This window comes from Perca flavescens, chromosome 15 (assembly GCF_004354835.1).
Source record: "Perca flavescens isolate YP-PL-M2 chromosome 15, PFLA_1.0, whole genome shotgun sequence".
Taxonomy (NCBI): domain Eukaryota; kingdom Metazoa; phylum Chordata; class Actinopteri; order Perciformes; family Percidae; genus Perca; species Perca flavescens.
Genome location: NC_041345.1, coordinates 5,010,170 through 5,038,119, shown reverse-complemented (window position 1 = coordinate 5,038,119; position 27,950 = coordinate 5,010,170). Strand labels below are relative to the sequence as shown.

The window sequence follows — 27,950 nt, the reverse complement described above, 5'->3', positions numbered from 1 at the left end:
TACTATTATTATAAACCTCTGTTTCAGACGTTTGGCTGTTTACGGATTTTACGACAGTTTACGACCTTGATTACGGCAGTATTTGACAGGCGAGCGCGGAATTTGTAAACAGAGCTAACGTTAGCAGTCAAGAGGTCGATGTTGCTCCTCATAAGTTTTAAATTAGTAATTTTAGATGGGCTGGAATTATTTTGTCTCATTTAATTACTCGGGAATGAAGATGGACAGCTGGTGGCCACACAGAGGAGAGACAGCAGCGGCGAGGCTGCCTCGCTGCTTCATGTAAGAGCTGCCCGGCATGCTAGCTCACCTCCTCGGCAGATCTTTGCTTCGATCGGGTCTGACGTTACAGCGGCTGGGGGTCCCGCGGAGGTGTTTCTGTGCGGCGCAGAGTGGCCGGTGTCCCGACACACCGCAGCAGCAGGCAGACATGATCCGGGGCCGGGCTCAGATCAAGCGGGTCCTCTGCGTAGCCGAGAAGAACGATGCAGCCAAAGGCATCGCAGAGATAATGTCCAACGGCAGGTCCAGGAGGGTTAGTCACGACTTCTCACAAACAGTAACGTTAACGTACAAAACCCTGCGACAGATAATGTCAGCATAGTGCTGAAACTATTGAAGGTCCCATGACGCTCTTTGGATGCTTTTATATAGACCTTAGTGGTCCCCTAATACTGTATCTGAAGTCTCTTTTATATAGACCTTGGTGGTCCCCTAATACTGTATCTGAAGTCTCTTTTATATAGACCTTGGTGGTCCCCTAATACTGTATCTGAAGTCTCTTTTATATAGACCTTAGTGGTCCCCTAATACTGTATCTGAAGTCTCTTTTATATAGACCTTAGTGGTCCCCTAATACTGTATCTGAAGTCTCTTTTATATAGACCTTAGTGGTCCCCTAATACTGTATCTGAAGTCTCTTTTATATAGACCTTAGTGGTCCCCTAATACTGTATCTGAAGTCTCTTTTATATAGGCCTTAGTGGTCCCCTAATACTGTATCTGAAGTCTCTTTTATATAGACCTTAGTGGTCCCCTAATACTGTATCTGAAGTCTCTTTTATATTGACCTTAGTGGTCCCCTAATACTGGATCTGAAGTCTCTTTCCTGAAATTTAGCCTTGGTGCAGAATTACAGCCACTAGAGCCAGTCCCACAATGAGCAAAATAAAGTAAGAAGCCGTTTATAAACCAGATCTGTTTTTGCTAATCCAGTGAATAATAAATCTGACAAATAAAGTTAAATATTCTTCACATCGAAATAAAAATCTTGAGGTTACTATTCATGTTGAACCTCTTACATAACCTGCCAGTATACCCACATCTCCACAATCAGAACATTATTACAAGATAAATGGGAACCTCTGCTGCTAATATTTTCTGTTTCTCGTTTGGTTGCTCCAGTACTGATTGTCTTTTTGTTTCCATTTTAGAGGGAGGGGATGTCAAAGTTTAATAAAATCTATGAGTATGAATATCATCTCTTTGGTCAGGTAAGTAAATACAGTGAAATAATGAAATATGCACTTGCATTTCTGCTCTTTTGTGTTTTACGTTGTCTCTGATTTTTCTGGTTGATCTCCAGGATGTGACGGTAACAATGACGTCAGTATCAGGCCATTTACTGGGTTTAGAGTTCACTGCACAGTACCGGAAATGGTAAGTTGAAATTTGTTGTTGGTATACAGTGTTTCCTCTATGTTGATTTGACCGTGGCAGCCCCCCACGGCAACATTTCTGCCCCCCACGGTATCAGAAATTGGGCTGCATTGTTAGAGTGCATGTTGGAGAATAGTGCAGTCATTCAGCAGAAAAGGGGAGTGGGGGTGTTCAGACCTGCCCCCACTGCTAAAAAATATCCTAAAGGAAACACTGGTATATTCAGCATCACACAGTGTCATAACAACTGATTCAATTTTTTACCTTTTCTCCCCCAAAGGCACAGTTGCAACCCAGTGCTGTTATTTGATGCCGAGGTACAGAAGTGCTGTCCAGAAAACATGAAACAAATCAAGGTACGCTTGTACTGTATACGCTCCTCTCAGGAGGCACCGAAGTATACCAAAAACACATCTTTACTTTGTTTTTCTATTAACCTATGAGCTCTGTCTCTCTCTCTGTAGCTTTATGTGTTATTGTGAAGCTTGATTAGTAATGGTAACTGTTGATAGTTTTAGTTTTTGGACCAGGATTTACTCACAATACCAGTTTTCTTTTTGCTCTAATAACTCGTGCGGGTGCAGAATGACTCTATATTTCTAAAACCAGGATAAGCTGTACCATTTTGTTATTTGTAGTTAACAGCAGATTATGTACTTTTTTGCCTTTTCCTCTCTCTCTGCAGTAGGACGCCACAGCTTTCATTCAGAGGAAATAATGATGAATATGGATAATAGAAATAGAGGGAAATATTCCCTCACTCTTCATTTAATCCTCTCACTTTCTTTTCTTCCTTTTTTCTCCGTATCTCTCTCTAGCGAACACTAGAGAAAGAGGTGAGACCGTGCCAGGTCTTAGTCATCTGGACCGATTGTGACCGAGAGGGAGAAAACATTGGCTTTGAAGTCATAGATGTCTGCAAAGCAGGTACGATAGTTATATGTGTGTGTTGTCGTTGTTGTTGTTGTTGTGTGGAATAGTTTGGGAATTTTGGGAAATAAGCTTATTGCCGAGAGTTAGATGAAAGATTGATACCACTCTCATGTTTGTAAATTCCGCCTGGTGCGTGTATTTTCCGTTTCCTTCCGCTTTCTTTGTGTTGGAATGTTAAATTCGGTGGATTTATGAGGACTATTGTTAAATAATAAACCAGAGCACGTTTTTCTCCCATCCCGCAGGGTAGTAGCCAGACTCTCCTCCGCTTCGCAGCTCATAGATGGTCTGGCAAAGCGAGACTAGGTATATATGAACCAGGAGCCAGAATACTTTTAGCTTAGCTTAGCACAAAACTGAAAGGAGGGGAAACCGCTAGCCTGGCTCTGTCCAACAACAACAAACACAATCTGACCACCAGTGCCTCTAAACACGTTATTTCTCACTTGTAAATCCATTCAAAAAAACAAATCACTCCTGATAATAGTGTGTGTGTGTGTGTGTGTGTGTGTGTGTGTGTGTGTGTGTGTGTGTGTGTGTGTGTGTGTGTGTGTGTGTACACACTCTTTTTATGTTTGCTTTCTAGTGAAGCATAATTTACAAGTCTTTCGGGCAAAGTTTTCTGAGATCACCCCCAACTCCATTCGGAGAGCTTGTGAGACTCTAATGGAGCCAGATGCCAACATCAGCGATGCTGTCGATGTCCGTCAGGAGCTGGACCTGCGAATAGGTAAGGCAGCACTGAAAAATACATAGTCACACACTAATGCAGGGGAAAAAGATTTTTTCATTATTGGATGGCTCAACAGATGGAGAATAATCATAATTTGGCCACTTTACCAATGATACAACACTAGGGGCTCTGTATGTCTGAATAAAGTCACATGTTAATATGATCGCATCCTCTCTCCTGTGCTCATCTTCTGCAGGTGCGTCCTTCACTCGATTCCAAACGCTTCGCCTGCAGAAGATCTTTCCAGAGTCTTTGGCCAATCAGCTGATCTCATACGGCAGTTGTCAGTTTCCCACTCTGGGCTTTGTTGTGGAGCGCTTCAAAGCCATCCAGGCTTTCATACCCGAGACTTTCTACAAGATCAAAGGTACAAAGTCATCCGTGCACAGACACACAGATCAATAGTATTCGTGTTTTAAATTGATACTCACCCCCCACTTCATCCCCTCTGTCGTGTCTGTCTTCGTCTCAGTGCTGCACGAGGTAGAGGAGGACAATGTAGAGTTCAGTTGGAAAAGAAACCGTCTCTTCAACCACACAGCATGCCTGGTGCTCTACCAGATCTGCATGGAAGTATGTGCCTGTTTGTATGTCTTTTAGGTCATGTTATTGATCTTGTTATGTTACATGTTTTACTAGTTTATCTTTGTGAATGTAACGTTGAAGATCTTAGGGATGCTTTTAGGCCTCCTGCGTGGCGTGAACATGTCAGCTGCGTGGCGTGTCCATTTTTATTTCGGCTCCCATGTTAACAGGTTAGAGCTCGCACTCTGCCTGCGTGACACGCACGAAAACGCACGCATGCTAGAAATAGGATCAACGCCTATTTTTCACGAAAGCGTGTTGGAAGCGTTTCCAGGCAAAATAAAATAGGAAAAGATGTTTATAAGTCATTTTAACATGAATTTATTTAATTAATGACATTTTGAGGTTTGAAAGTCTCAAGGTGTTGACATAAATGAATATATATATATATATGTAATTTAAAAAAAATAAATGATTATCCATTTTTAAATATTGCACCTGTCAATACAGAACGAAATATTCTGTAGCCTATTTTGCCGTCAATACTGCCGACGTTGTCTTTGCTGTAATCAGATCAGTTTATATTTATGTTTAACATGGTATTTCATTTTATCAATGGGAAACATCCATGTGTCCAGACAAGGCTAGCAGCAGCAGCAGACCACGTCAGACACGTTTCTTCAGACATAGAAAACGCCACTCAGCCACCACGCAACAGAAACGCCACACTCACACCACACAGCCAGTGTGCAGGAGGCCTTAGTCTTGTATTGGTCTCATTTGCCTCCTAATCTCTCGTTCCTACAGGGGGTAATCTCATAATGTGGTAATTAATAAGATGATTTTGTTGCCTAAACTTCTGCAAAACTACCCGCTGTCCTGCCGTTTGACACATAAACAAACAAAAAAACAAGTTTGCTCCTGCATAACAAAAGCAAAATGTAAAACACAGCACCAGCAAAGCAACACCCTCATTGTGGTTGATTGATTAATATAAGAGCAAATAATAATCTATCTATAAATTGCAGGAACGTCTGTCTGTCTGTGTGGGCGTTAAGCACATATCTCTCGAACCGTTAGTCCGATGGCTTTCAAACTTGACAGGTGTCTTACTACGGGCACGAGTAAGTGCAGTGCCAAGTTTGACGTTGTTTGGATAAGAAATGCAAAAAGATATAGGTAAATGAAGCACACATTGGCTTTTGCTGCTCTAGCCGCTGGCCACTCATCCTGAGGACCAGAGACAGAGAGCAGCGGAGCTTTGGCAGCTAAAATGTGACGTACACCTCAGACCCACAAAAATGTGTCTTTGACTTTAAATAAACAAACGACAATTCTCGAATTTAAGGAAGTTTCAGAATCCCACACATGCAAAGCACAACCAGACAAGTGCAGACAGAGCGTGAGGCCACCTATCTTATAAAGCAAGACGTATCTGTATATACAGTATGTGTGTTCGTAACCTGCACATCAGCAGACTATAACGTAATCTCGGGAGATTATTCCTTCAGAGCTGAACCGGGCAGATACATCAGTTTTCATCAGATTCGCCATGGGTCGGGTTAATTAAGTTGCCAAAATACCCCCGTGAATCAAATCCCCTACTTCACCGTTATCCGTCAAGATACGAGACAACACCGTGTCTCTCTCTCACACACACACAAACACACACACACACACACACACACGGTCCTGGTGGTTGATGAACGCAGATATGTGCTGTTTAACTCCCATAACAGGCCGGGTGGGTAGCGCACTGCCATGAGTCCATGAGGCTAATGTCTGATTACTCCACATTTTCATTGTAATATTTTGTGATTACATTCTGAATCTGCCCGTCCTCTGTCAGGTACATACAGTAGTAATGTCTTCCTCTGATGCTACTGTAGAAGTAGCCTACACTGTAAGTCAGTAGTAGGCTATACAGTGGAGTTGCATATTAAGTGGTTTGGGGTCCTTCTGTAAGTCATTTTGGGGTACAATTTGGTTATGATGAATTCTACAAGCAGCATTACCACAGGCCCAGTAATCACCCATTCCAAACAGGCACTGCACTAGAATAATAAATATGCTGATGTTGTCCAACTAGAAAGGCACCATGGACCTGCATCAATCCTCTGTGTGTGTGTGTGTGTGTGTGTGTGTGTGTGTGTGTGTGTGTGTGTGTGTGTGTGTGTGTGTGTGTGTGTCTGTATCTGTGTGTGTGCGTGTGTCTGTGTGTGTGTGTGTGTGTGTGTGTGTGTGCGTGTGTGTCTGTGTGTGTGTGTGTGGGCGCACACAGCTGGAGGGCACAGCATACCATTTGAATGTGTTGTCGATATGCCTGAATAAAGCGCAAAAACCACTTGTGGAAAGGTAAACACAAGAATATCTTCTTTTTTTTACTAATTTCCAGAATCCCATAGCAACAGTCACCTCAGTAACCAGCAAACCCAAGAGCAAGTGGAGACCACTGCCTTTGGACACTGTGGTAAGAATATAAAGTCAAACAGCAGCACACATCTATATATATATATACGCTGCACCTCAAAACACATCTGTTAATGGTATAAAGTGTACGTAGTTCAGTACAACAGAAAGCGTAGTATTTGTTAGTGCCCCTCTCTGCTTTGTCCCACTCTGAACAGTCCGCTACCTTTATCTGACCAACAGGAACTGGAGAAACTTGCATCTCGGAAGCTAAAAATAAATGCCAAAGAGACCATGAAAATTGCAGAAAAACTGTATACCCAAGGGTGAGTACATGTTAGGTAACATACATGCATACGGCAAAGTATTTTTTTGGTCCGACCATATGCTAAATATCCTTATCAGTTGATATTTCATTTGAACTCATTTCAGTCAGATAGCTGGCTTGAAGCCACCTAATTAGAAGCTTTGTGGTGTCAGTGAAACGGTCAAATGTATTTTTTTGTTTATCAGGTTGTTAAACCTCCTCAAAGTCGTGCCTATTTTTGTACATGGAAAGACACCATCTGGCAGCATGGCGTTTAATAGATGAGTATATCAGCAATATCGCATAACCAGTTCTTTTTTTTTTCTTCTTTCTGCTCAGGTATATCAGCTACCCCCGTACAGAGACAAACATTTTTCCCGAAAACCTGCCTCTCGGCCCCCTGGTGGAGCAGCAGACACAAAGCCCGATCTGGGGGACGTTTGCCCAGAGAGTGATGGAACAGCCGGGGGGTCCCAACCCACGACAGGGCAAGAAATCTGACCAAGCCCATCCCCCGATACACCCCACCAAGTACTCCAATACACTGCAGGTCAGTCTGCAAAAACTGGAGCTCAGTTTGAACAAATGTACCTTTTTTTTCCCTTGTATTCAGATCTTTGCCCTCTGGGGATTTGTTTCAAATTTTCTGCTACCAAAATGATCCGATTTTATCACATTTTGCATAATTTATAAACAATCTTAATAAAAATTGGTGGCAGGTCTTTCTTTGCCCAACTCCTTGTCAAACAATTGGCTCAATATAAAGGTTTCACAGAACGATCTGTTTCTTCTGTGTCCAGGGCAACGAGGGACGTGTGTATGAGTTCATTGTCCGGCACTTCCTGGCTTGCGTATCCCAGGATGCTTTGGGGCATGAGACTGTGGTGGACATAGACATCGCCCAGGAGAACTTCTCCTCATCGGGACTCATGATCATTGCAAGGAACTACTTGGACGTTTACCCGTATGACAGATGGAGTGCAAAGGTATGTTTTTTGTGTGTGTGTGTGTGTGTGTGTGTGTGTGTGTGTGTGTGTGTGTGTGTGTGTGTGTGTGTGTGTGTGTGTGTGTGTGTGTGTGTGTGTGTGTGTGTGTGTGTGTGTGTGTGTGTGTGTGTGTGTGTGTGTGTGTGTGTGTGTAAGATTGGTAACAGACTATGAACTCTGTGTTAAATTTCTACACCACTTTAAGAGACAATTTGGCCTGAGCTACATTACCACTGTACAGCTTACATGCCTCGCTTTTACGAAGTACGTTGTGCGTGGTCCGTGCTGCCTGTGTGTGATATGTGCAGTAAACCTGCTTCGTATGTGTGCTAGGTGATCCCAGTGTATGAGCAAGGCTCCCAGTTCCAGCCCTCTGCTATCGAGATGGTGGATGGACAGACGAGTCCTCCACAGCTGCTCACTGAAGCCGACCTCATATCCCTGATGGAGAAGCACGGCATTGGTACAGTGCGCACACACACACACACACACACACACACACACACACACACACACACACACACACACACACACACACACACACACTATACTGTTTTTAATGTATGTTGTTCCTCATAAAATATTGATGCTTCCTACAAAAGTTCTTAATTTTAGTTTCCAGACTAATACACATTTGCAAATTAGTATTGGTGATGCCAGGCTGCCCTTCTCAGTTAAAGCAGATAAACATTTACTTAAAGCAAACCTGGCAACAACTTAGTGGCCCTTTTGTCGAGTCAACATAGAATAGTTGTTTGTTCAGGATTAACCGTTTTGTGTCTGACGCAAACTGTACTGTATGAACGGTGTTATTTCACAGGCACAGATGCAACCCATGCAGATCACATCGAGACCATAAAGAGTCGCATGTATGTGGGCTTAACAGCTGACCAGAGGTTTCTGCCTGGAGAGCTCGGCATGGGACTGGTGGAGGGTATGTACACACACACACACACACACACACACTACATACCACAATATACAGTAGGTTTTATACATAAAGATGTTGTCGTTGCCCCTTTCACTCAAATATGTTACTTATCAAATGCGTGTTTGTTTAGGTTACAACTCCATGGGCTATGAGATGTCCAAACCAAACCTGCGTGCTGAATTGGAGGCGGACCTCAAGCTGGTATCAGAGGGCAGGAAGGACAAACAGACGGTGCTGCAGCACCACATCCAGAAATACAAGACCGTCTTCATTGAGTCCGTCAGGAAGGCGAAGAAGTTAGTTACAATTTACCTGGGAGTAGATTTGTGTATTTCTGATGTACCATCTGCACCCGAATTGTGTCATGATGGATTAGTTCCACCTGTCCTGTAGTCATTGCAGGCTGCTGGTTGTTGGTTGTTGTGACCCCGGGTTAGAAGTCATTTTCTGTTGTTGCCTCAGGTTGGATGAAGCTCTGTCGCCATATCTGGGTGCAGCTCAGGAAGTGGCTGAAGCAGAGCAGCAGGACATAGAGTTCCCGCTGCCGGTCAGGAAGTGCCCTCACTGTGGACAGGACATGGTGCTGAGGAAGAAGAGGGAGGGAAACAGGTGAGACAAGCTTAAAACTATCACAAGAAAACATTTCAGGTCTTCACAAATCAATTGTCAAATCATAAAAACGTTTGCCTGAAAGGTAGGAAATCAATCTAACAATAATATGGATATATCGGAATATCGGATTTTTAAACCACCAACTATTTGTATCGATATCGGCCTTAAAATTCCTTTATCGGTCGGGCTCTAATATGGTATAATAGGCTTTGGAAAATGTGTTTATTTTTTCCCCTCTCTGACTCTAACTCTTTGGGCCCCCCTGCAGTAAGTTCCTGTCCTGCACAGGCTACCCAGCCTGTAAGTCAGCAGTGTGGTTCCCCGACACGGTGCTGGAGGTGAGCAGAGACGACAGCATTTGTCCCACCTGTCTGCCGCACCCTGTTCACATGTAAGTATTCATTTTATACTAGAAGGTGTTCCACTTCACAGAGCTGTTCACCTAACATAAAATTAAGGAAAACCATTTTGAGAGTTTATGATCAAGATAAGTTTAGACTGCTTATAGTTTACATTAACATCTTCCATAAAGATTCATCAACCTACCTGCTTTGCATATTATTTTGTGCTCTGATATTTTGCGAATCAGATGAATTGTGAAACATTAGATGAGCGGATTCAGATGTCCTCTCAGCGCAATTCAAACCCACAGTTATTAAACATTGAAAACTTTGACACCAATTACCTTATTTTAAATCTCTGAACACACAGCTTCCATGTCTTGGACTAACCAAGAGCGTAGGTAGGCGCTCCTTTCTGTGCAAAGACAACAACAAACACAGATGAAGCTCTCAGTGGCTCAATGCAGCCAATGAACTTGTTTACACAAGTGGGCGTTAACCCCCTTAAGCACGTGCCTCGGCTCAGTCCAAATATAGGGCACGCTCACTAGCATCGAGCCAAAGTGCTCAACACCAGCATCTGTTTCCATAGCAACCAATCTGGTACAGAGCTCAAAGTTGAAACACAGCACTTACTCTAAAAGAATATCACTGTTTTTTTAATCAGATTTCTCCCAGCAGAATCAGCGTGTTGGATAACTTCAGATGCTGTTAACGGCAGATGTGTGATGAACTATTTCTTACTGTGCGCAGTCTCACTGGTCGGTCGCCACAGCAACTTGCCATTTGAAAAACAGGTTCTTCAACCACCTTTTTGAGAAAGTGCTTTTACTCTTGGTGTATTTTATAACTTGGTGTACTGCGGCGAAGATTTAAAAAATGTTGGGGTATCACCTTATCTCCTGCGCTCCAATTTCGCTCTGATATCGCTCACACCATGAGTTTGAAGCAAGCCCGAGCCCTTCTTTGTTATTGCAGGACGGTACATGCAGATGAATGGCGCCCGCCCTCCCTCTCCATGCCGCCGGTGCCTGTCATCGGGCGGCCTTTTTGCTGGCAGAGCTCCAGGCGTGAAGGGAGGGTGGGCGCCATTCATCTGATAAATACAACACCGCTTTTTTTCTTTACTTTTTGGAGCGAGACCTAGGGGTGCATGATAGATCGACTCAATATCATTATGGCGATATCATGTTGCGCAATATTATATCGAAAGTGTCGCAATAAGTATGCAATATATTTTTATATTTATTTGTATTGTTTCAAATATGTCCTGTTCTGTAGACATGGTCCTTATTTATTTATTCATGTTGGGCCAGTCCATTATGATGAAATAAACTTTGTGTTATGAATCTATTTTGATGTGTTTTCTCATAGATTTTGTAATTTTACATATGTTTACAAATATTGCAATATTCATAATAAATATCGCAATATCACATTTTGTCAATATCGTGCAACCCTAGCGAGAGCTAAACAATTTGAGAAGAGCGGGCAAGGCAAGGCAGCTTTATTTGTACAGCACATTTCAGCAACAGGGCAATTCAAAGTGCTTTACATAAAACATTAAAGAGCAGTTTAAAAAACAATTACAAAAAAAGTTAAAACGATAAAGAGCAGTTAAAAACGATTAAAAAATTAAAAACAGGCAGGACCATATTTCTTTACCATCTCATCCACCACGGGCCCTGCAGGAACATGTGACTTTGTACTCTTGTTACCCATAACAAGAGTGGAAGTACTTCTCTTTACCTACAATATAGCCGTCGCCATGAGGCTTAGTTTAATCAAGGCAAACTTTTCCAAATCCTAAACAGTTCCAACTGTTCTCCCTTAGATTTGATCATAAAATCTATGTCACACCCGCATTGGAGAAATTCTCAGAAATATGTCCGTTATCTGTTCAAAAATACCACTAGATAAAAGAGAGAATCTTTAGTTGAGAGCGAAGCTGCCGGCAGCGGGGGAGCGTTAGGGACGAACAGCTCCGTGAGCAAGGAGCGTAAATCCTCGCCGCTCGCCTCCGCCCACATGCTCCGGTGTGACGTGTGAGTAGTGATTACTAGTGAAAATGGTTACATGCATTCACTTCAAAACTCTTGTCTGACATTGTTCTTCAGGTTGAAGTTCAAGTTCCGCAGGGGCAGCCTCCCTCCCACGATGCCTTTAGAATTTGTCGGCTGCATCGGTGGATGTGACGACACGCTCAGAGAAGTGCTGAACCTGAAGTACCTCCGAGCAGGCGGAGCGGGAGGGGAAGGTGGAGGTGGAGGGGGAGGAGGAGGTGGAGGGGGAGGAGGAGGAGGAGGAGGTGGAGGACTACGGGGAGGAAGAGGAGAGGCTCCTCGTCCACCAGCTCCAAGGCCCCCCAGACCAGAGCCACCCAGAGCCCAGAGTTCAAATTCCCGAACATCCCTTCCTCCCGCCCCCTCCTGGACCCCGCAGCCACCACCTCCGGCAGGCGGCAGCGCTCTCAGCGTAGACGACGATGTCATCGTGTGTAACTGTGGTCAGGATGCGCTCCTCCTGACCGTGCGCAAAGACGGCCCCAACCGAGGCCGTCAGTTCTACAAGTGCAACGCGGGGGGCTGCAACTTCTTCCTGTGGGCGGACCAGCCGAGTCAGCAGGGGGAGCCGCAGGGTCGAGGGCCTCCGCTGGGTCGAGGGCCTCCGCTGCAAGCTCCGCCGAGGCCCCCTTTGGGGTTCAGGACTACCCCTGGAGCAGGCAGAGGGCAGGAAGGGGGTGCAGGAGAACACATGGGACCGACGATGTGTAACTGTAACGAGGCAGCGGTGACGCGAACGGTGCAGAAGGACGGTCCAAACAAGGGCCGCATGTTCCACACCTGCGGGAAACCAAGAGAGCAGCAGTGTGGCTTCTTCCAGTGGGCTGATGAAAATGAACCGCCACCAGGCAAGGCTCTCACACACACACACACACACACACACACACACACACACACACACACACACACACACACACACACACACACACACACACACACACACACACACACACACACTTACTAATCAAAAGTCAACACTGCTCTTCAATCTTTCTACCTGCTATTCCCCTGAGGCCTGACATCGGCCCCATGGGAATAGCCTCCATTGACAGAGACATGTTTTGCAGTGAAGCTAGTTCATGCCAGCAGTGAAGCCTGAAGGCTCTGACACACAAACCCGACGGCCGACCTTCGGCAGAACTGACCGCCTCCCCGAGTCGGTCCAAAAAGTGCCTCGGAACACACCGAACCGACACCGACTGGAGTGTACGTTCTGCGTGTGCGCCAGATGTAATATGTCTCCATAACAGCAGGCGGCGCTAATCTGTGTTGTCGCCCCAAAAATGAAAACCAGCAGCTGATTGGACGAACTCGTCACGTTGGTCTGGCTGCTCCTGGATTTTACAACCGGGCATTATGGCGGCTGGTCCGGAATACGATCCAGTGTTTCCTCTATGTTGATTGGCGAGTGCCAGTCCGCCACGGTTAGATTTCTCCCGCAACGGTATCAGAAATATATATATACAGAAAGCCGTCTATCAGCAGTGATTGTAAAGAGCACGTTGACGGAGAATAGCGCAGACACGCGCTTCACAACGCCAGTGGGCACGTGTGCCACTCGGAGAAAAGGGAGAAAGAAAAAAAGAGACAGGCTGCCCGGAGGACACGGTTGAGATGGCATGTGTGCATTCTTGACAACTGTAAGTCGTATAACTAATATTGTCAGTTCATTTAAGCCTGTATTAATCTATAGTTCTGCACATTTTTAGCTTCACCTTCACCTGCTAGCTAAATTGCACGTGGCTGTTGATTCAATACAACACCCTTGATATCATATCATGGCATAGTAGGCTAAACCGTGATTATTTCATACATTCATGAAACATATTGGGGGGGAAATTCATTCAACATAATTCACAGCCAAATAACAATTAAAAGTATGTTATTTGAACATTTATAACCTAACCTAACCTGCCACTGTCTGCTGCGGTGCGCAGCGCTGTTCGGACCGTGCGCCGCTTCCCTTTTTTTCCTCCATAAACTCCGCTCTCAGCTCGTCTGCCAGTTGCTGCATGAACTTCCTCCGGGACATTTTACAGCTGGTGCACTCCTTGGAGAGGATGTGTGCAATGTTTCCAGCCAGTTGTAGCATGTATAAAGTTATATGAACACGTAGACAGCTTCCGGCCATCTAGGCTACGTGTAGGCCTACGGCGCCTTTCACAGAGCGCGAGCGCCCGGTGCTTCTCTTCTGATTCAGAACAGAGTCCATCCACGCCGTAGCCTGCGTTAACAACTCTGGCTTTGCCTTCGGCCCATCGGTGATGCATTGCCCACACTTGTTACTCGAGAACGCTAGTTTACGTTTCTCTGACAGAGACTATGATTATTACGAAGCAACCAAGATGCATCTTCAACCGCGCCAAAGATTCAAAACAAAACCGCGAAAATCCGAGCGGTCAATATGACAGTATGGCCAAAATAGGTCAAAGTGATTGGATTTTCTATGCCTTTTGTGTAATGTACAGTATATAAAAGTCAAGTACCAGCAGGATTGTATTTTTTTTATTTAGCAAAGTTATTACACATATAAATTTCAAAACGGTCCCCGTCCTGGCTGTTCTAGTGTAACCGAGCCATGGAGTTATTTTTCCAAAAGCCAAGAAAAATCAAATGCACACTGCAAGGCTGACAACTTGGCCACTGAGGCAAATATGCAATTAGTTTCATACTTAGCCTACTTTGGTTTTGGTTTCCCTATGAAGAATTTCTTGTAAAATTCATTTTGTAGACCTACAGTTCCTCAAAAACCGACTTGTTGTGTTGCAGCCACGGAGCACAGTAAGCTGCGCTCTAGTGTGGCTTTACTTTACGTTGAAAAAGCCCCGCCAAACTGCTACCCACCTTTTGAATCAAAATAAAACGTTCCTCTTATTTGTGAAATAAGCATGTGACCCGTTTCAACTCCACCTCTCAAAGAATCGGAATCGAGAATTGATAAAAACCAAACGATGCCCAACCCTATTGGTGTGTCAGCGCCTTTTAGAATAGCAGTGTCAGTCGGTCAGTCCCTCACTTTGGTCCCCCCTGAAACATCTATCAGCTGGATTGCCACGAGGTTTGGTAGAGACATTCGTTCGTTTTCCAACAGAGAGGTGTTTTTCTCGAGTTTCTTTAAATAGTTAGCAGCTACGTTGAGTTAAAAGAAAAAAGGGCAACTCATTCCGACTGTATTAAAAATAGATCACTGAAACCCCTTTGTTGCATAAAAGGAATATAGTTGCCTTTTAAAGCAATGGGAAATTTCGAGTTTCCGGCACTATTCCTATCTGCTGACAAAAAGGGGAATTCATCTTCAAAGGTTTCTTGGGTTTCGGTCCGTGGTACTTTTCATATTAAAGGGAAGAAGTATATGTATGTATTTACATACAGTTATACGTACATTACAGACACTTTTGCAGTGCATTTCATTTGATTTCCACAGTTAAATGTCTGACTGCATTAATGTGGCTGTCAAATAATTTACACCATGAGCCTGGAGACAGCTCTTGTTTCCTGTGTCCTTGTAAAACACTCCACATTTATTTAAAACTTGTCAATAGGAGCAAAGCAGAAAAGATGAGAGAGAGAGAGAGAGCGAGATAAGGAGAGATCCACCTTAGCTACTGTACATCTTTACTTAATGATAAAGAAAAGCTGTCACGACTCACACTAACACAAACCCTCCCACTGAGACCTTGAGGCGTCCACTTACCAGGCTGACACGGTGCAGTCAGTCCCAGTGCAACATGAGAGATGTTTCAATACTATTTATTCCTTCCTGATACTGATTCCGATACCTGAACTTGCGTATCAGCCGATACCAAGTACCGATCTGATACCAGTGCGTTAACAGCTGTACACTACTAACCCTGTATGGATGTGATATGATTGGTATCATTGTTCGTATGGCCTGGCTCAGGTTACTGAAAATGAATGCCAGTGTTTTCCCCTAGTTTTGTGGAAGACAAAGGTGTACATATTTGACGGGGGGGGGGGTTGGATATTAGAGGTCCTTCCTCAAGAAAACTTTACGTTTTTCAAAAAGTTAAATATAAAATTCCACATCATTTTGGACCATTATAATTACCATATACAGTACAGGCCAAAAGTTTGGACACACCTTCTCATTCAATGCGTTTCCTTTTTATTTTCATGACTATTTACATTGTAGATTCTCACTGAATGCATCAAAACTATGAATGAACACATATGGAATTATGTACTTAACAAAAGTGTGAAATAACTGAAAACATGTCTTATATTTTAGATTCTTCAAAGTAGCCACCCTTTGCTTTTTTATTAATAAGGGAAAAACTTCCACTAATTAACCCTGACAAAGCCCACCTGTGAAGTGAAAACCATTTCCGGTGACCTCATGAAGCTCATTGAGAGAACACCAAGGGTTTGCAGAGTTATCAAAAAAAGCAAAGGGTGGCTACTTTGAAGAATCTAAAATATAAGACATGTTTTCAGTTATTTCACACCTTTTTGTTAAGTACATAATTCCATATGTGTTCATTCATAGTTTTGATGCCTTCAGGGAGAATCTACAATGTAAATAGTCATAAAAATAAAGAAACACATTGAATGAGAAGGTGTGTCCAAACTTTTGGCCTGTACTGTATGTGTCTAAAACATCTGAAAAAATAATAAATAAAATGGCACTCAAAAGGCTTGAAGACCAACCCTGCTGAAGAAGTCCACTGGGAAGTTAGTCTCGCTTTGCCAGAGGAAGGTCTGGCTAGTCCACGTAGCAGTCCGGGATTGCAGCAAATTGTGCTCTAATTTATTGGCATTTCTTTAACCCAATCACAAATTTGTGCGGTGCTAAGCTTCGCGCGGACCCGCTGCAAAATAGCCTCGGGAAGGAACTTGTTTTGGTGGAACTAAAAGTTGTTTTAGTCTTGCAACAGAAAACTGAGATTGGACAGATAGTCTAGCTAGCTGTCTGGATTTACCCTGCAGAGATCTGAGGAGCAGTTAACCATAGTCCTCACAAATCCACCAAAGTTTAAAATTCCAACACAAAGAAAGCGAAAGGTAATGAACATTGGCGAAAAGACATTCATAGGGTGGAATTTCCGACGCCATCGGAGCAATCCCGGAAGTGGAACGTCGAGGATATAGACTAACTGGGGACCAACTACAGTCATAAGATCTGAGAAAAGTAATTTAGCTACATTCATTCGGCTAAGGTGGTGCTCCAAATGGCTTGGGTTAGCACCTAAGCCTGATAATGGTAACACATACTGTAATAGGGAAAACCCTGAGTGCCAAAGAACCTTCTTTTATGATCTACTGTGACAGTCAGTCGTAACGGGAAAAGAACATAAATAAACAACTTGAGAGTAGGACTTTTTTCAGGGCTAAATTATGTAGTATCTGATTGATACCGATACCAGCATTTTAGGCAGTACCGGAGGCATAATGGTATCGGTATCGGAACAACTCTACTTTTTATGCAGTGACATTTAACCGCCTCATGTTGTGTTTGACCTCTGTTCCCCTTGTCAGTTGGCTTCGGTGGTGGATTTAATGGCGGTGGAGACGGAGGGAGGAAGGGGAGGAAGATCACGGGAGGTGCCACCGCTAACAAACCTGCAGCTGCTAAGAAACCTCGTACCTGTGGAATCTGCCACAATCCAGGACACACCCGAGTCACCTGTCCCCAGCGGTGACCGCTGCTTAGAGACTCGTAACGTGGAGTTACTGAAGTCTCTGACTTCAAAGTGTGGAGTCAGATTTTATTTTTTCAAATATGCAGGAACTCAGATTGTACATACCTCCTCCAAGAGATGGACCTCTTCCTCTGGTATATAAGAGGGCAAAAACTGCTTCGAGCACCAGACCAAAGGCATCTCATGACTAAGGCTAAAAACATGTAATTTATCAGGTCTATAGAAACTAGACTTTTCCCTTCTCTTTTTCCCTTTCCCAGCTCTATTTTCTCAGGTCTCCTCGGATCCTCAATGTGTTTTTTTATCGAGAAGAATGGCTCTTTTCTTGCACCTGGGGAGGAAAGTTAGGGCTCATTTTGGGGTCAGGTAAAACTTTGAGTATCAACATTTTAGGAAATACTCTTATTTGCTCTCTTACCAAGAGTTAGGTGAGATTGTTTGCTACTGCAAAAACCTGAAGATGCTCAACTGTTAATGGGAAATTTTCTCAGCTGGTCAAATAAATCCTCCGTCTATTGTGTTTATTCACAATCCTGACAGCTTGCCTCAGATCAGTTTAAGGAGGGTGATTCTGGCACAAATTAAATACATGTGTATTTTAAAGAAAACGTGTGCACACAGTTTCTTAATAATTAATAGTGTAATTAATGTGTGTTTATTAAAATGTTTACTACAGGTTCATCAGTGTTGCCATCACTAAGTATCTGAAACAAGAGCAAAGTATTTTACATTTGTTGATTCTTCAAGGTGGTTGTTGTTGGAAGAAACCACAAAATATGTTTTTACATTGTGAATATGTATGCAAAAATACTTGTTCTTTCTCTGCAGTCTGAGGAAGTGTCTGTACCAAGATTTCTATTTTAATATTGATGAATGCTAATAAACATAAATGTATGGTAACCCTGCGTTGTTATTTATATCTTTACAGTCATGAGGTTGGATATTGGTTTCGGTTTCTCTTCGTTCCAATAGTTTTGGTTTTATCTTGAGTCTTCAACTTTCAGCTAAACTTTGGAAAGAAACCAAACTCAAAAGAATTTCTTGCTGCTGTACATACTAAACATAATGAGTATATGATATAAAAAACGTATCCCTAATGTATTTTGCTAAAGTTTAGGTTGTACAAAACGTAGCCTATTTCCTGTCCGGACCAGTGGTGAAAGAAGTACTCAGATCCTTTACTTTTAAAGATTATTTTTTGGGGCTTTTCCCTTTATTAGTAGTAGTGACAGTGGATAGACATGAAAGGGGGAGAGAGATGGGGGGATGACATGCAGCAAAGGGCAGCAGGGCGGATTTGAACCCGCACCACTGCAGGACTCAGCCAACATGGAGTAAACACACTTACTGGGTGAGCTAGAAGCCGCTCCCTCAGGTCCTTTACTTAAGTAAAAGTAGCAATACACACATGTAGAATTACTTCATTAGAAATAAAAGTCCAAAATTCAACATTGTGCTGGAGAAAGCATTAGAAGTACTTGTTTTGCAGAAAATGGCCCCTGTGAGTTATATTATTATATTTTCTGTAGTCTTGCATTGCCAGACCTTCCTCCACAGCGCTGCTGAGGAAGGTCTGGCTGGTCAACACAGCATTCCGGGATGGGAAAAAAAAATGCTCTGGTTAATTGGCATTTCATTAAACCAATCACAATCGTCTTGGGCGGGGCTAAGCGCCAGATGGAGCCACGGTGCCTCTGCAAAATAGCCTGGGGAAGGAACTTGTTTTGGTGGAACGTGCATTCAAAAGTTGTTGTAGTCGCGCAACATAAAACTGAGATTGGACAGTCTAGCTAGCTGTCTGGATTTACCCTGCAGAGATCTGAGGAGCAGTTAACCGTAGTCCTCACAAATCCACCGGAGTTTAAAATTACAACACAAAGGAAGCCCAAGGTAACGTACGTATATCTAGCCTAAATTAGTGAAATCTGGCGGAATTTCCGTCGGCAACGGAGCAACCCCGGAAGAGGAACGTCATGGATATAGACTGCTATATCTCATGTCATTGGACATTGGATGATTATTATCGCTATGAAGTCTGAGGGCTGGGCGATATGACAATATATATGGTCAAGATGATAGAAATGTCTATGTATATGTTTTTCCTGTATCGTCTCCATCGCGATGTTGAAAAACCAGCAGCCGAAGTGCGTTAGGGCAACATTTGTCATTTAGACTACGCTTTACTTTCTGACCCTTGCGCGTTATGTTCATTTGGCACCTAAGTTCTTAATAAAATGAGAAAATACTTTCTTTATTGAGATATGAAGTGATCGGAATAGAATATTTTGGCCAAATCGCCCAGCCCTGCTATTAAGTAACATTTTACTGCACAATTGCTACAAATTTGAAATGCTGATGAAGTTTATAACACATTTTATAATCAAATGTTTTGTATGTTAAAAAAAATAATTACAGCTGTCAAAGTGTAGTGGAGTAAAGAGTACAATATTATATTAGAAGTATAGGCTACTGTAAAGTAGCATGAATGGGAATGCCTCAAAACTTTCCACCACTGGTCCTGACTGGATCTAACTGATGCCAAATGTTGAATGTTAATTAGGTCTGTTGCCTAAAAAAAAAAATCATACATGTTCATTCCAGATAACTCAGTGCAGAATTTGAATGGTTTCCCAGAAGTGATGCCTATGTAACAGACCCCCTTTTACAGGGTAAAAGGTTTCGGACAAATAAGGAAGGTAGGCTATATGAGAAACGCATGGATTCCCGGTATGAGGCTGTATTCGGTACTGTTTTTTTCTCTCTCTGTTATTCTAGAGAAGTGGCGGTGATCTTTTTACCGTCACGTTTGGTGAGTCATGCGTGAGTCATAACATGTGGGTGGGAGTGAGCGCTGAGTGTTGTTTTTCCTTTACTGATCCCTCCATCCTCAGCTCCCGACTCCGCTCCATTAGTATCCGGGCAGATAGCAAGTCACGTGATTGCCGTGTTTCTGTTTCAGAATTGCTGCGAACACGTCCTCCTTACGGGAAAAGCGCTGTTATCATCCCGTAATACATTCTGAAAGTGATACCGTAACGCTGGCCTTTAATTAAAGAAATAAAAAACACCGTAAAGCACCTAAATGAGATCACCACAAAATGACCGGAGCTATATGATCCTGCAGGAGCTCTGTGCAAACTCACCACAGTCCCTGTTCACATTTTAAGGATATTAAAACACCACAGTGAACAAGTATAAAACCATCAACTTAAAGTGGCAGTGCAGCTATTTAACATGTTATAAGTTTAGTTTACTCATCATAAAGAGTAGGGCTACTCAGCCTGTAAAAAACAATTTGTATAATGTCTTCTGTGCCTCTAAAGGGAACTCATCTTAAAGGAATACGCCACCGTTTGTTGAAATAGTTCTTATCACGGTCTCCCCTGGCTGTAGATAGGTGGGCCAACGCATTTTTTGTCTCAGTGCAAGTAATTAGGTTGTTTTTTTGTCTTTTGTTGGCTCACTTTTACTCACAACATGCTAACCAGCAACATAGGATTCCATTCACTACGCTAAGCTAACTAACGGTGGCGCTGCCGGTGTTGCACCGGACTAAAACGATGCAATCTACAGCTAGGGGAGACACCGTGATGAGCCCTATTTCAACAAACGGTGGCGTATCCCTTTAAGTCTGACAAAATAACCCTGATGATCTCATAGTGATGTCATCAGGGTTATTTCGGTTTGGGCTTGATTCTGAAAATAATAATAACAGAAACTGTGTTACAAACTGGAGGTGTGAAGTCTGAAAGACGTAGGTGTTTACCAGGCACGGAGGATCTCATGAAAGACACTATCCAGTTGCATTATAGGAAATGTAGTGAGTTATAGTTTGTTGGGATTGGCCCATTCTGGAGATTTATGGTGCATTCCAGTTGAACTGGGAAGTGGGAATATCCAAGTTCCCAGTTGGAAATTTCCACTGGAACGCCCTCAGAAGTCGAATTTCTGACTCGGAAAGTCGGGAGAGCTCCATCAACCCCGACATCACAATCCAACATGGTTGCTCCGAGCATCAACATAGTGAACGCTGTATGAATATAATGTTTATCAGCACTTTTGTATTATTTGTGTCTCATTAAATCAGCCGTACACACAGTATACTGGCCATCTTCTATCTGTGGACATGTTGATACGGTGTTTGTACACACACAATACTGCTTAATGCATTGTTATCAACTGGTATTGCTAACCCGTTAAATAAAACGGTATTCCAACTTGTTACTGGAACATGGTCAACTCGGGTGTGACGTCATTCCCACTGAATTTGGCGTTGCGGCAGATGTGATCCCGTCACAAGATGACCTGTCTCTACAAGTTTAACTACTTTTTGGAAGTAGCCCTGGCTCCGAACAAATGACGGTCCCATACACCTAAACTACATTATCAATAGCATTACAAGGCTAATGTCTTTTCTCTTGGATTTCACGTTCTCGTACCAGCGACAGGCGCAGTTTAAACACGTGGTTAATGATGTGACAGACGGAGTCCCTGGAGTACCTCTTTAAGAGATGCAAACACCAGTGAGGTCGATAAACGAGTGTCCTACCCACAGACAGTGAGAGAAATGTACACAGCGACGCCACAGACTGACGTGAGCAACCTGTCTTAAAGTTGTAAGTCTTCTGGTAGCTGTGCCGAGAGAAATCTCAATCATTCCCAATCTTACAGACATGTTACTTCATATGAATTCACTTGCCAGATACCAAAGTATTTCCAATCCATCAAAACGTTGCTGAAATATTTTGTTCCGATGCTTTCATGGACTCTCTATGGGCTTCTCCCTTGACTGTATGTCTCCACATCCCCCCCCCGGATTGCCTGCGAGCTTCTCCTGACTATATGGTAATTTCTCTACTGCTATTTTTTTTTTTTTTTGTAAAGATTATTTTTTGGGCCTTTATTTTTGAGAGAACAGATGACGACATGAAAGGGAGATAGAGGGGAGAATGAAATGCAGCAGAGGACCACAGGTCGGAGTCAAACCCTGGCCCACTGCGTCGAGGAGTAAACCTCTATATATTGGCACCTGCTCTACCAACTGAGCTATCTGGGCGCCCGTAAGTTCTCTACTGTGCGACAGAAAGTTGCGTGGTGATGACACAATCGTTAGCCTTTTTTTATAGAAACTTCTCCTACGGAGCCACAACGTGAGATACAAGGTAATGGAGCCTTTTATACATTGTCGTGTTTCTTTAGAAATAAACAATGGACAAATAGAGTCTTTAAACGCTTCAGATGTAAAGTTATTTGCTGTCAAAGTGATGCCAAAATGATTGCTGATTGCTGATTGCAGCTTCCATTTGTTAATATTTCTGGTTTTCTTTTTTTTCTCAACATAAATCACATCTATACATTACATACAATACATATCAAATCAAACAAACACTAAACCAAATTAACTTTCCCATTTTTTTCTCTCATAGTGCCCATTTATATATTCAGTTTTTCTTGATATTCTGTGATAATAACAGCTCAATAAACTGATTGATTACCTATGAGTTTTGGACAAGGGAAATTTCAATCGTTCAACTCTGGCTTCTGGAACGTAAGAACAGTATACTATTTACTGACATTTTATATACCAAACGATTATCAAATAATTGAGAAAATAATTGGAAGATGAATTGATAATGAAAATAATCCTTAGTGGCCCGGTAGAAAGCCCATAATCACTACAAAAAGATGTTACTCTTCTTACTGTAATACCCACGATGTTAGCCATCACTAAAAGAATATCGTCAGATTATTGTAGTTTGTTTGTAGGATTGTTTAAAATAATCTCGGGACTACAGGAGGTCAAAGGTCACAGTTAGGTCCGTTAGATCACTCTTCAGCCCTGAGCTGTTCATCAACTGTTCCTGCTGTCTCATCATCATCATCATTCAGCTTTTCGGTGGTCGCCGTAGAAACAGTTGCCATGACACCCAGTGCCCGTAAGTGATGCAAGTGTTCCAGGTGCAGAGAGACTGTGGACAGTGTTGAGGGACTGTGTGTGTGGTGTGTGTGTGTGTGTGTGTGTGTGTGTAGGTGTGTGTATGTGTGTGTGTGTGTGTGTGTGTGTGTGTAGGTGTGTAGGTGTGTGTGTGTGTAGTTACAGAGTTTTACTGTAAACTGATCCACATCAGCCTCAATGACAGATAATAGGAAATTGGCTCTGGGCCTTTTTCCACTGTAGTCACTTTACCTTTGTGAGCTTTCCCCACCTCGGGGCTGGACGGGTAGGCCACACGTTCAGGTATGACATTAGATATGTGTGTGTCACAGTGTCAGAGAGAGAGAGAGAGAGAGAGAGAGAGAGAGAGAGAGAGAGAGAGAGTGTGTGTGTGTGTGTGTGTGTGTGTGTGTGTCACAGTGTCAGAGAGAGAGTGTGTGTGTGTGTGTGTGTGTGTGTGTGTGTGTGTGTGTGTGTGTGTGTGTGCCACAGTGTGAGAGTGTGTGTGTGTGTGTGTGTGTGTGTGTGTGTCATAGTGTCAGAGAGAGAGTGTGTGTGTGTGTGCCACAGTGTCAGAGAGAGTGTGTGTGTGTGTGTGTGTGTGTGTGTGTGTAAAATAATCAATTCATAACCCGCTACAGAAGCTGCAGGCGCAGTTCTATTTCTATAACAGCTTGTTACTGTTGTCAAGTTGTTTTTCCCTCATGGTTTACTGTGGTCTTAGGATCTTAGGTGCCTCAAGGGGCGGTAACCCACGAACACCGTGGTGGACACCAGTGGTCAGGGAAGCCGTCCGACTGAAGAAGGAGTCCTTCCGGGATATGTTATCTCGGAGGACTCCGGAGGCAGTTGCAGGGTACCGAAGGGCCCGAAGGGCTGCAGCCTCTGCCGTGAAAGAGGCAAAGCAGCGGGTGTGGGAGAAGTTTGGAGAAGACATGGAGAAGGACTTTCGGTCGGCACCAAAGTGTTTCTGGAAAACTGTTCGCCACCTCAGGAGGGGGAAGCGGGGAACCATCCAAGCTGTGTACAGTAAGGATGGGACACTGTTGACCTCCACTGAGGAGGTAATAGGGCGGTGGAGGGAGCACTTTGAGGAACTCCTGAATCCGACTAATACGCCCTCTATGTTAGAGGCAGAGCTGGAGGATAATGGGGGATTGTCGTCGATTTCCCAGGCGGAAGTCACTGATGTAGTCAAACAACTACACAGTGGCAAAGCCCGGGGATTGATGAGATCCGTCCAGAAATGCTCAAGGCTCTGGGTGTGGAGGGGTTGTCCTGGTTGACACGCCTCTTCAACATTGCGTGGAAGTCTGGGACGGTGCCAAAGGAGTGGCAGACTGGGGTGGTGGTTCCTCTTTTAAAAAGGGGGACCAGAGGGTGTGTGCCAATTATAGGGGTATCACACTTCTCAGCCTCCCTGGTAAAGTCTACTCCAAGGTGCTGGAAAGGAGGGTTCGGCCGATAGTCGAACCTCGGGTTGAGGAGGAACAATGCGGATTCCGTCCTGGTCGTGGAACAACGGACCAGCTCTTCACTCTCGCAAGGATCCTGGAGGGAGCCTGGGAGTATGCCCAACCGGTCTACATGTGTTTTGTGGATTTGGAGAAGGCGTATGACCGGGTCCCCGGGAGATACTGTGGGAGGTGCTGCGGGGAGTATGGGGTGAGGGGTCTCTACTCAGGGCCATCCAATCTCTGTATGACCAAAGTGAGAGCTGTGTCCGGGTTCTCGGTAGTAAGTCGGACTCGTTTCAGGTGAGGGTTGGCCTCCGCCAGGGCTGCGCTTTGTCACCAATCCTGTTTGTAATATTTATGGACAGGATATCGAGGCGTAGTCGGGGTGGGGAGGGGTTGCAGTTTGGTGGGCTGGGGATCTCATCGCTGCTCTTTGCAGATGATGTGGTCCTGATGGCATCATCGGCCTGCGACCTTCAGCACTCACTGGATCGGTTCGCAACCGAGTGTGAAGCGGTTGGGATGAGGATCAGCACCTCTAAATCGGAGGCCATGGTTCTCAGCAGGAAACCGATGGAATGCCTTCTCCAGGTAGGGAATGAGTCCTTACCCCAAGTGAAGGAGTTCAAGTACCTTGGGGTTTTGTTCGCGAGTGAGGGGACAATGGAGCGGGAGATTGGTCGGAGAATCGGGCGCAGCGGGTGCGGTATTGCATTCAATCTATCGCACCGTTGTGACGAAAAGAGAGCTGAGCCAGAAGGCAAAGCTCTCGATCTACCGGTCAGTTTTCGTTCCTACCCTCACCTATGGTCATGAAGGCTGGGTCATGACCGAAAGAACGAGATCCAGGGTACAAGCGGCGAAATGGGTTTCCTCAGGAGGGTGGCTGGCGTCTCCCTTAGAGATAGGGTGAGAAGCTCAGGCATCCGTGAGGAGCTCGGAGTAGAGCCGCTGCTCCTTTGCGTCGAAAGGAGCCAGTTGAGGTGGTTCGGGCATCTGGTAAGGATGCCCCCTGGGCGCCTCCCTAGGGAGGTGTTCCAGGCACGTCCAGCTGGGAGGAGGCCTCGGGGAAGACCCAGGACTAGGTGGAGGGATTATATCTCCAACCTGGCCTGGGGGAGCCTCAGGATCCCCAGTCGGAGCTGGTTAATGTTGCTCGGGAAAGGGAAGTTTGGGGTCCCCTGCTGGAGCTGCTCCCCCCGCGACCCGACACCGGATAAGCGGACGAAGATGGATGGATGGATGGATGGATGGATGGATGGGTTTTCTCTTGTTATGGCCAATAATGCTTTAGGGCTATTAATGCGATTTATTTATTTTTGTTAAACATGTTTTTAACATGAATCATCACACTAAAGTAAGGAAATAACTTGAGTCTTGTTTTACATGACAGATGACGTTGTCAATGAACACGTTCTGTGGCCGAGTATTGATTGAAACTGTCGGACAGTTTTGTTGATCTGTATATTGTTGAAGACTTAAAACAGTTGAAAAGAATTGTGAAATATTCGGCCTCATGTTATACGAGCAGAACTAAACTATGTTTTGGGGAAATATTAGATTCCTGATCACTTTTACAGTCTATAGGCCTTAGGAGAGATGCGCTATAGCGCAGCCAGGTATGGTGCGTAATGGAGAGTCCAAAGCGCTCTTCTTTTGGGCAGAATCAAGGAGAGCGATCGCGAATAGGTCCGTCCTTTGCACCGAAACTTTTTACAATGCAACAAAATATAAATAGCATCAAGCTATTACAATGTCTATTATGTAAGCACATATAATATATATAATATAACAGTATATTAGCCAGTCATTTTTATTAGGTTAAACAGGGATTTGATAACGTTTTTAATTTAAGGCCCACCCACAATTGGTCTGGCCCATCCAAAACAGGAATCCTGGCGCCGTGTCAGAGACAGCGTGTGTGTGTGCGCGCATGTGCGTGCACGCATGTGCGTGCGTGTGTGTGTGCATGCGCTTGTGTGTGTGCGCTTGTGTGTGTGTGTGTGTGTGTGTGTGTGTGTGTGTGTGTGTGTGAGATCAGTAGATTTTTAAGAATCAGTCCTCTCTAATGATAATAAATGTTGGCTGCAACAAATCAGCGGTCATTATCATCACTAAGATTTTTATCCGTGTTGTACTCAAACTTATTTCCAGCTCTCCTCTCTGCAGAGATGTTGCTTAGCATTCAGGATGTGAAATAGATTAGACGATTTTCTTCAGTGTTTAGCCCTTTAGTTCCATATTTGGATCAAACGCGGCTGGAGGGGTGAACATCTCCACCAGAGTGTGTAGCAAGGTTTTCATTTCCATTGCAGATTCTGATCTTTCCTGCCTTTACCAGGCCTACTGTTTTTATTACATAAAAATACATGAGCTCACACTCTGTTGCATGCTCTGGCTGGAGTTCAGTTATTTAACTTCACAGCTGCCTGCCTCCTGAACCTTTCTATTGTTTGAGTGTTTAACCTCTGTTTGCCCTTGATTTTTTTGATTTTTTATTATTATCATTACGTTGTTGTTTGCTTTTTATATTGTTGCATCCATTTTAACTGTGTATTTTACTTATTGTTGCACTGCACAGCAACTTGTAACCATGGTTTTGAAAGATGCTTTATAAATAAAGTTTACTTACTTATTTCATTTCAACCTTTGACTGTATTTCACCTGTGAAAGAGAAGAAAGTCTTTACATCTATCATTGTATCCAAATTGGATTGACATATTGTTTTATTTGTTAATATCCTAAAGGAATACTTTGACATTTGGGTAAAATAAGCGTATTTGCTTTCTGGCGGGGATTTAAGACTACAGTCAGCAGCTAATTATCTTAGCTTAGCATACAGACTAGAAACAGCTAGCTTTGACCACAGGTAACAAAGTCCGCCTACCAGCACCACAAATTGTTTTCTATTTCTTGGTAACTTTCTTAAATAACTAACTCACTCTAATAAATAACTCACCGTTGTCGGCTACGACTGCTGAACAGGCTACACGTTGTAAACTTGCCTGGTCCTCCGGTAACGTTAGCAGTACTGTTAGCAGGGTTAGCAGGGTTAGCATGGCGGCGTTAGCCAGGACCAGTCAGAATCACTTTACTGGCTGTGTCTCAATTGTTTTTGCGAGTAACTAAGTCGGGTACTCTAGCTATATAATTCAATGTGAGCACACAAATATTGAAATTACATAAAATGCCCGTCCCTAGCCGTGATAAATTAGCCTGAAGCTAATGCTTACCTGTTCAGGAGGAAATTAGCCAACTCCAAGCTGTCTCCATCTTTGAAATACATCGCCAATATTTACCAGGGGGTTGTTACGTCTCTGGTCGCGCAACTGTTAGAAACATGCTGTTTTGTTTTTAGGTCAGGTAGAATATATAGATAAATAGATCCTGTTAGTTTAG

The 27,950-nt window shown here is 43.7% G+C and overlaps 1 protein-coding gene across 1 annotated transcript; it reads left to right on the top strand.

The window, feature by feature from the left end:
- Positions 1-75: 75 nt before the first annotated feature.
- Positions 76-18,059, top strand: top3a (DNA topoisomerase III alpha). Its single transcript, XM_028599486.1, has 20 exons — positions 76-535; positions 1,434-1,493; positions 1,586-1,659; positions 1,940-2,015; positions 2,478-2,586; positions 3,179-3,322; positions 3,522-3,692; positions 3,798-3,898; positions 6,246-6,320; positions 6,503-6,585; positions 6,906-7,116; positions 7,367-7,552; positions 7,886-8,015; positions 8,373-8,486; positions 8,614-8,779; positions 8,946-9,092; positions 9,364-9,486; positions 11,554-11,680; positions 11,813-12,347; positions 16,996-18,059. Exons 1-20 carry the CDS (start codon positions 299-301, stop codon positions 17,157-17,159), a joined length of 3,033 nt encoding a protein of 1,010 aa, XP_028455287.1. The 5' UTR covers positions 76-298; the 3' UTR covers positions 17,160-18,059.
- The last annotated feature ends 9,891 nt before the right edge of the window (positions 18,060-27,950 follow it).

What these genes read in the sequence shown, in the direction of transcription:
- top3a (XM_028599486.1), top strand. Translation starts at nt 299, where the DNA reads ATGCTAGCTCACCTCCTCGGCAGATCTTTGCTTCGATCGGGTCTGACG. An exon ending in AAAACATGAAACAAATCAAG is followed by an intron (nt 2,016 to 2,477) that starts GTACGCTTGTAC and finishes ATCTCTCTCTAG; the next exon opens with CGAACACTAGAGAAAGAGGT. An exon ending in TGAAAATGAACCGCCACCAG is followed by an intron (nt 12,348 to 16,995) that starts GCAAGGCTCTCA and finishes TCCCCTTGTCAG; the next exon opens with TTGGCTTCGGTGGTGGATTT.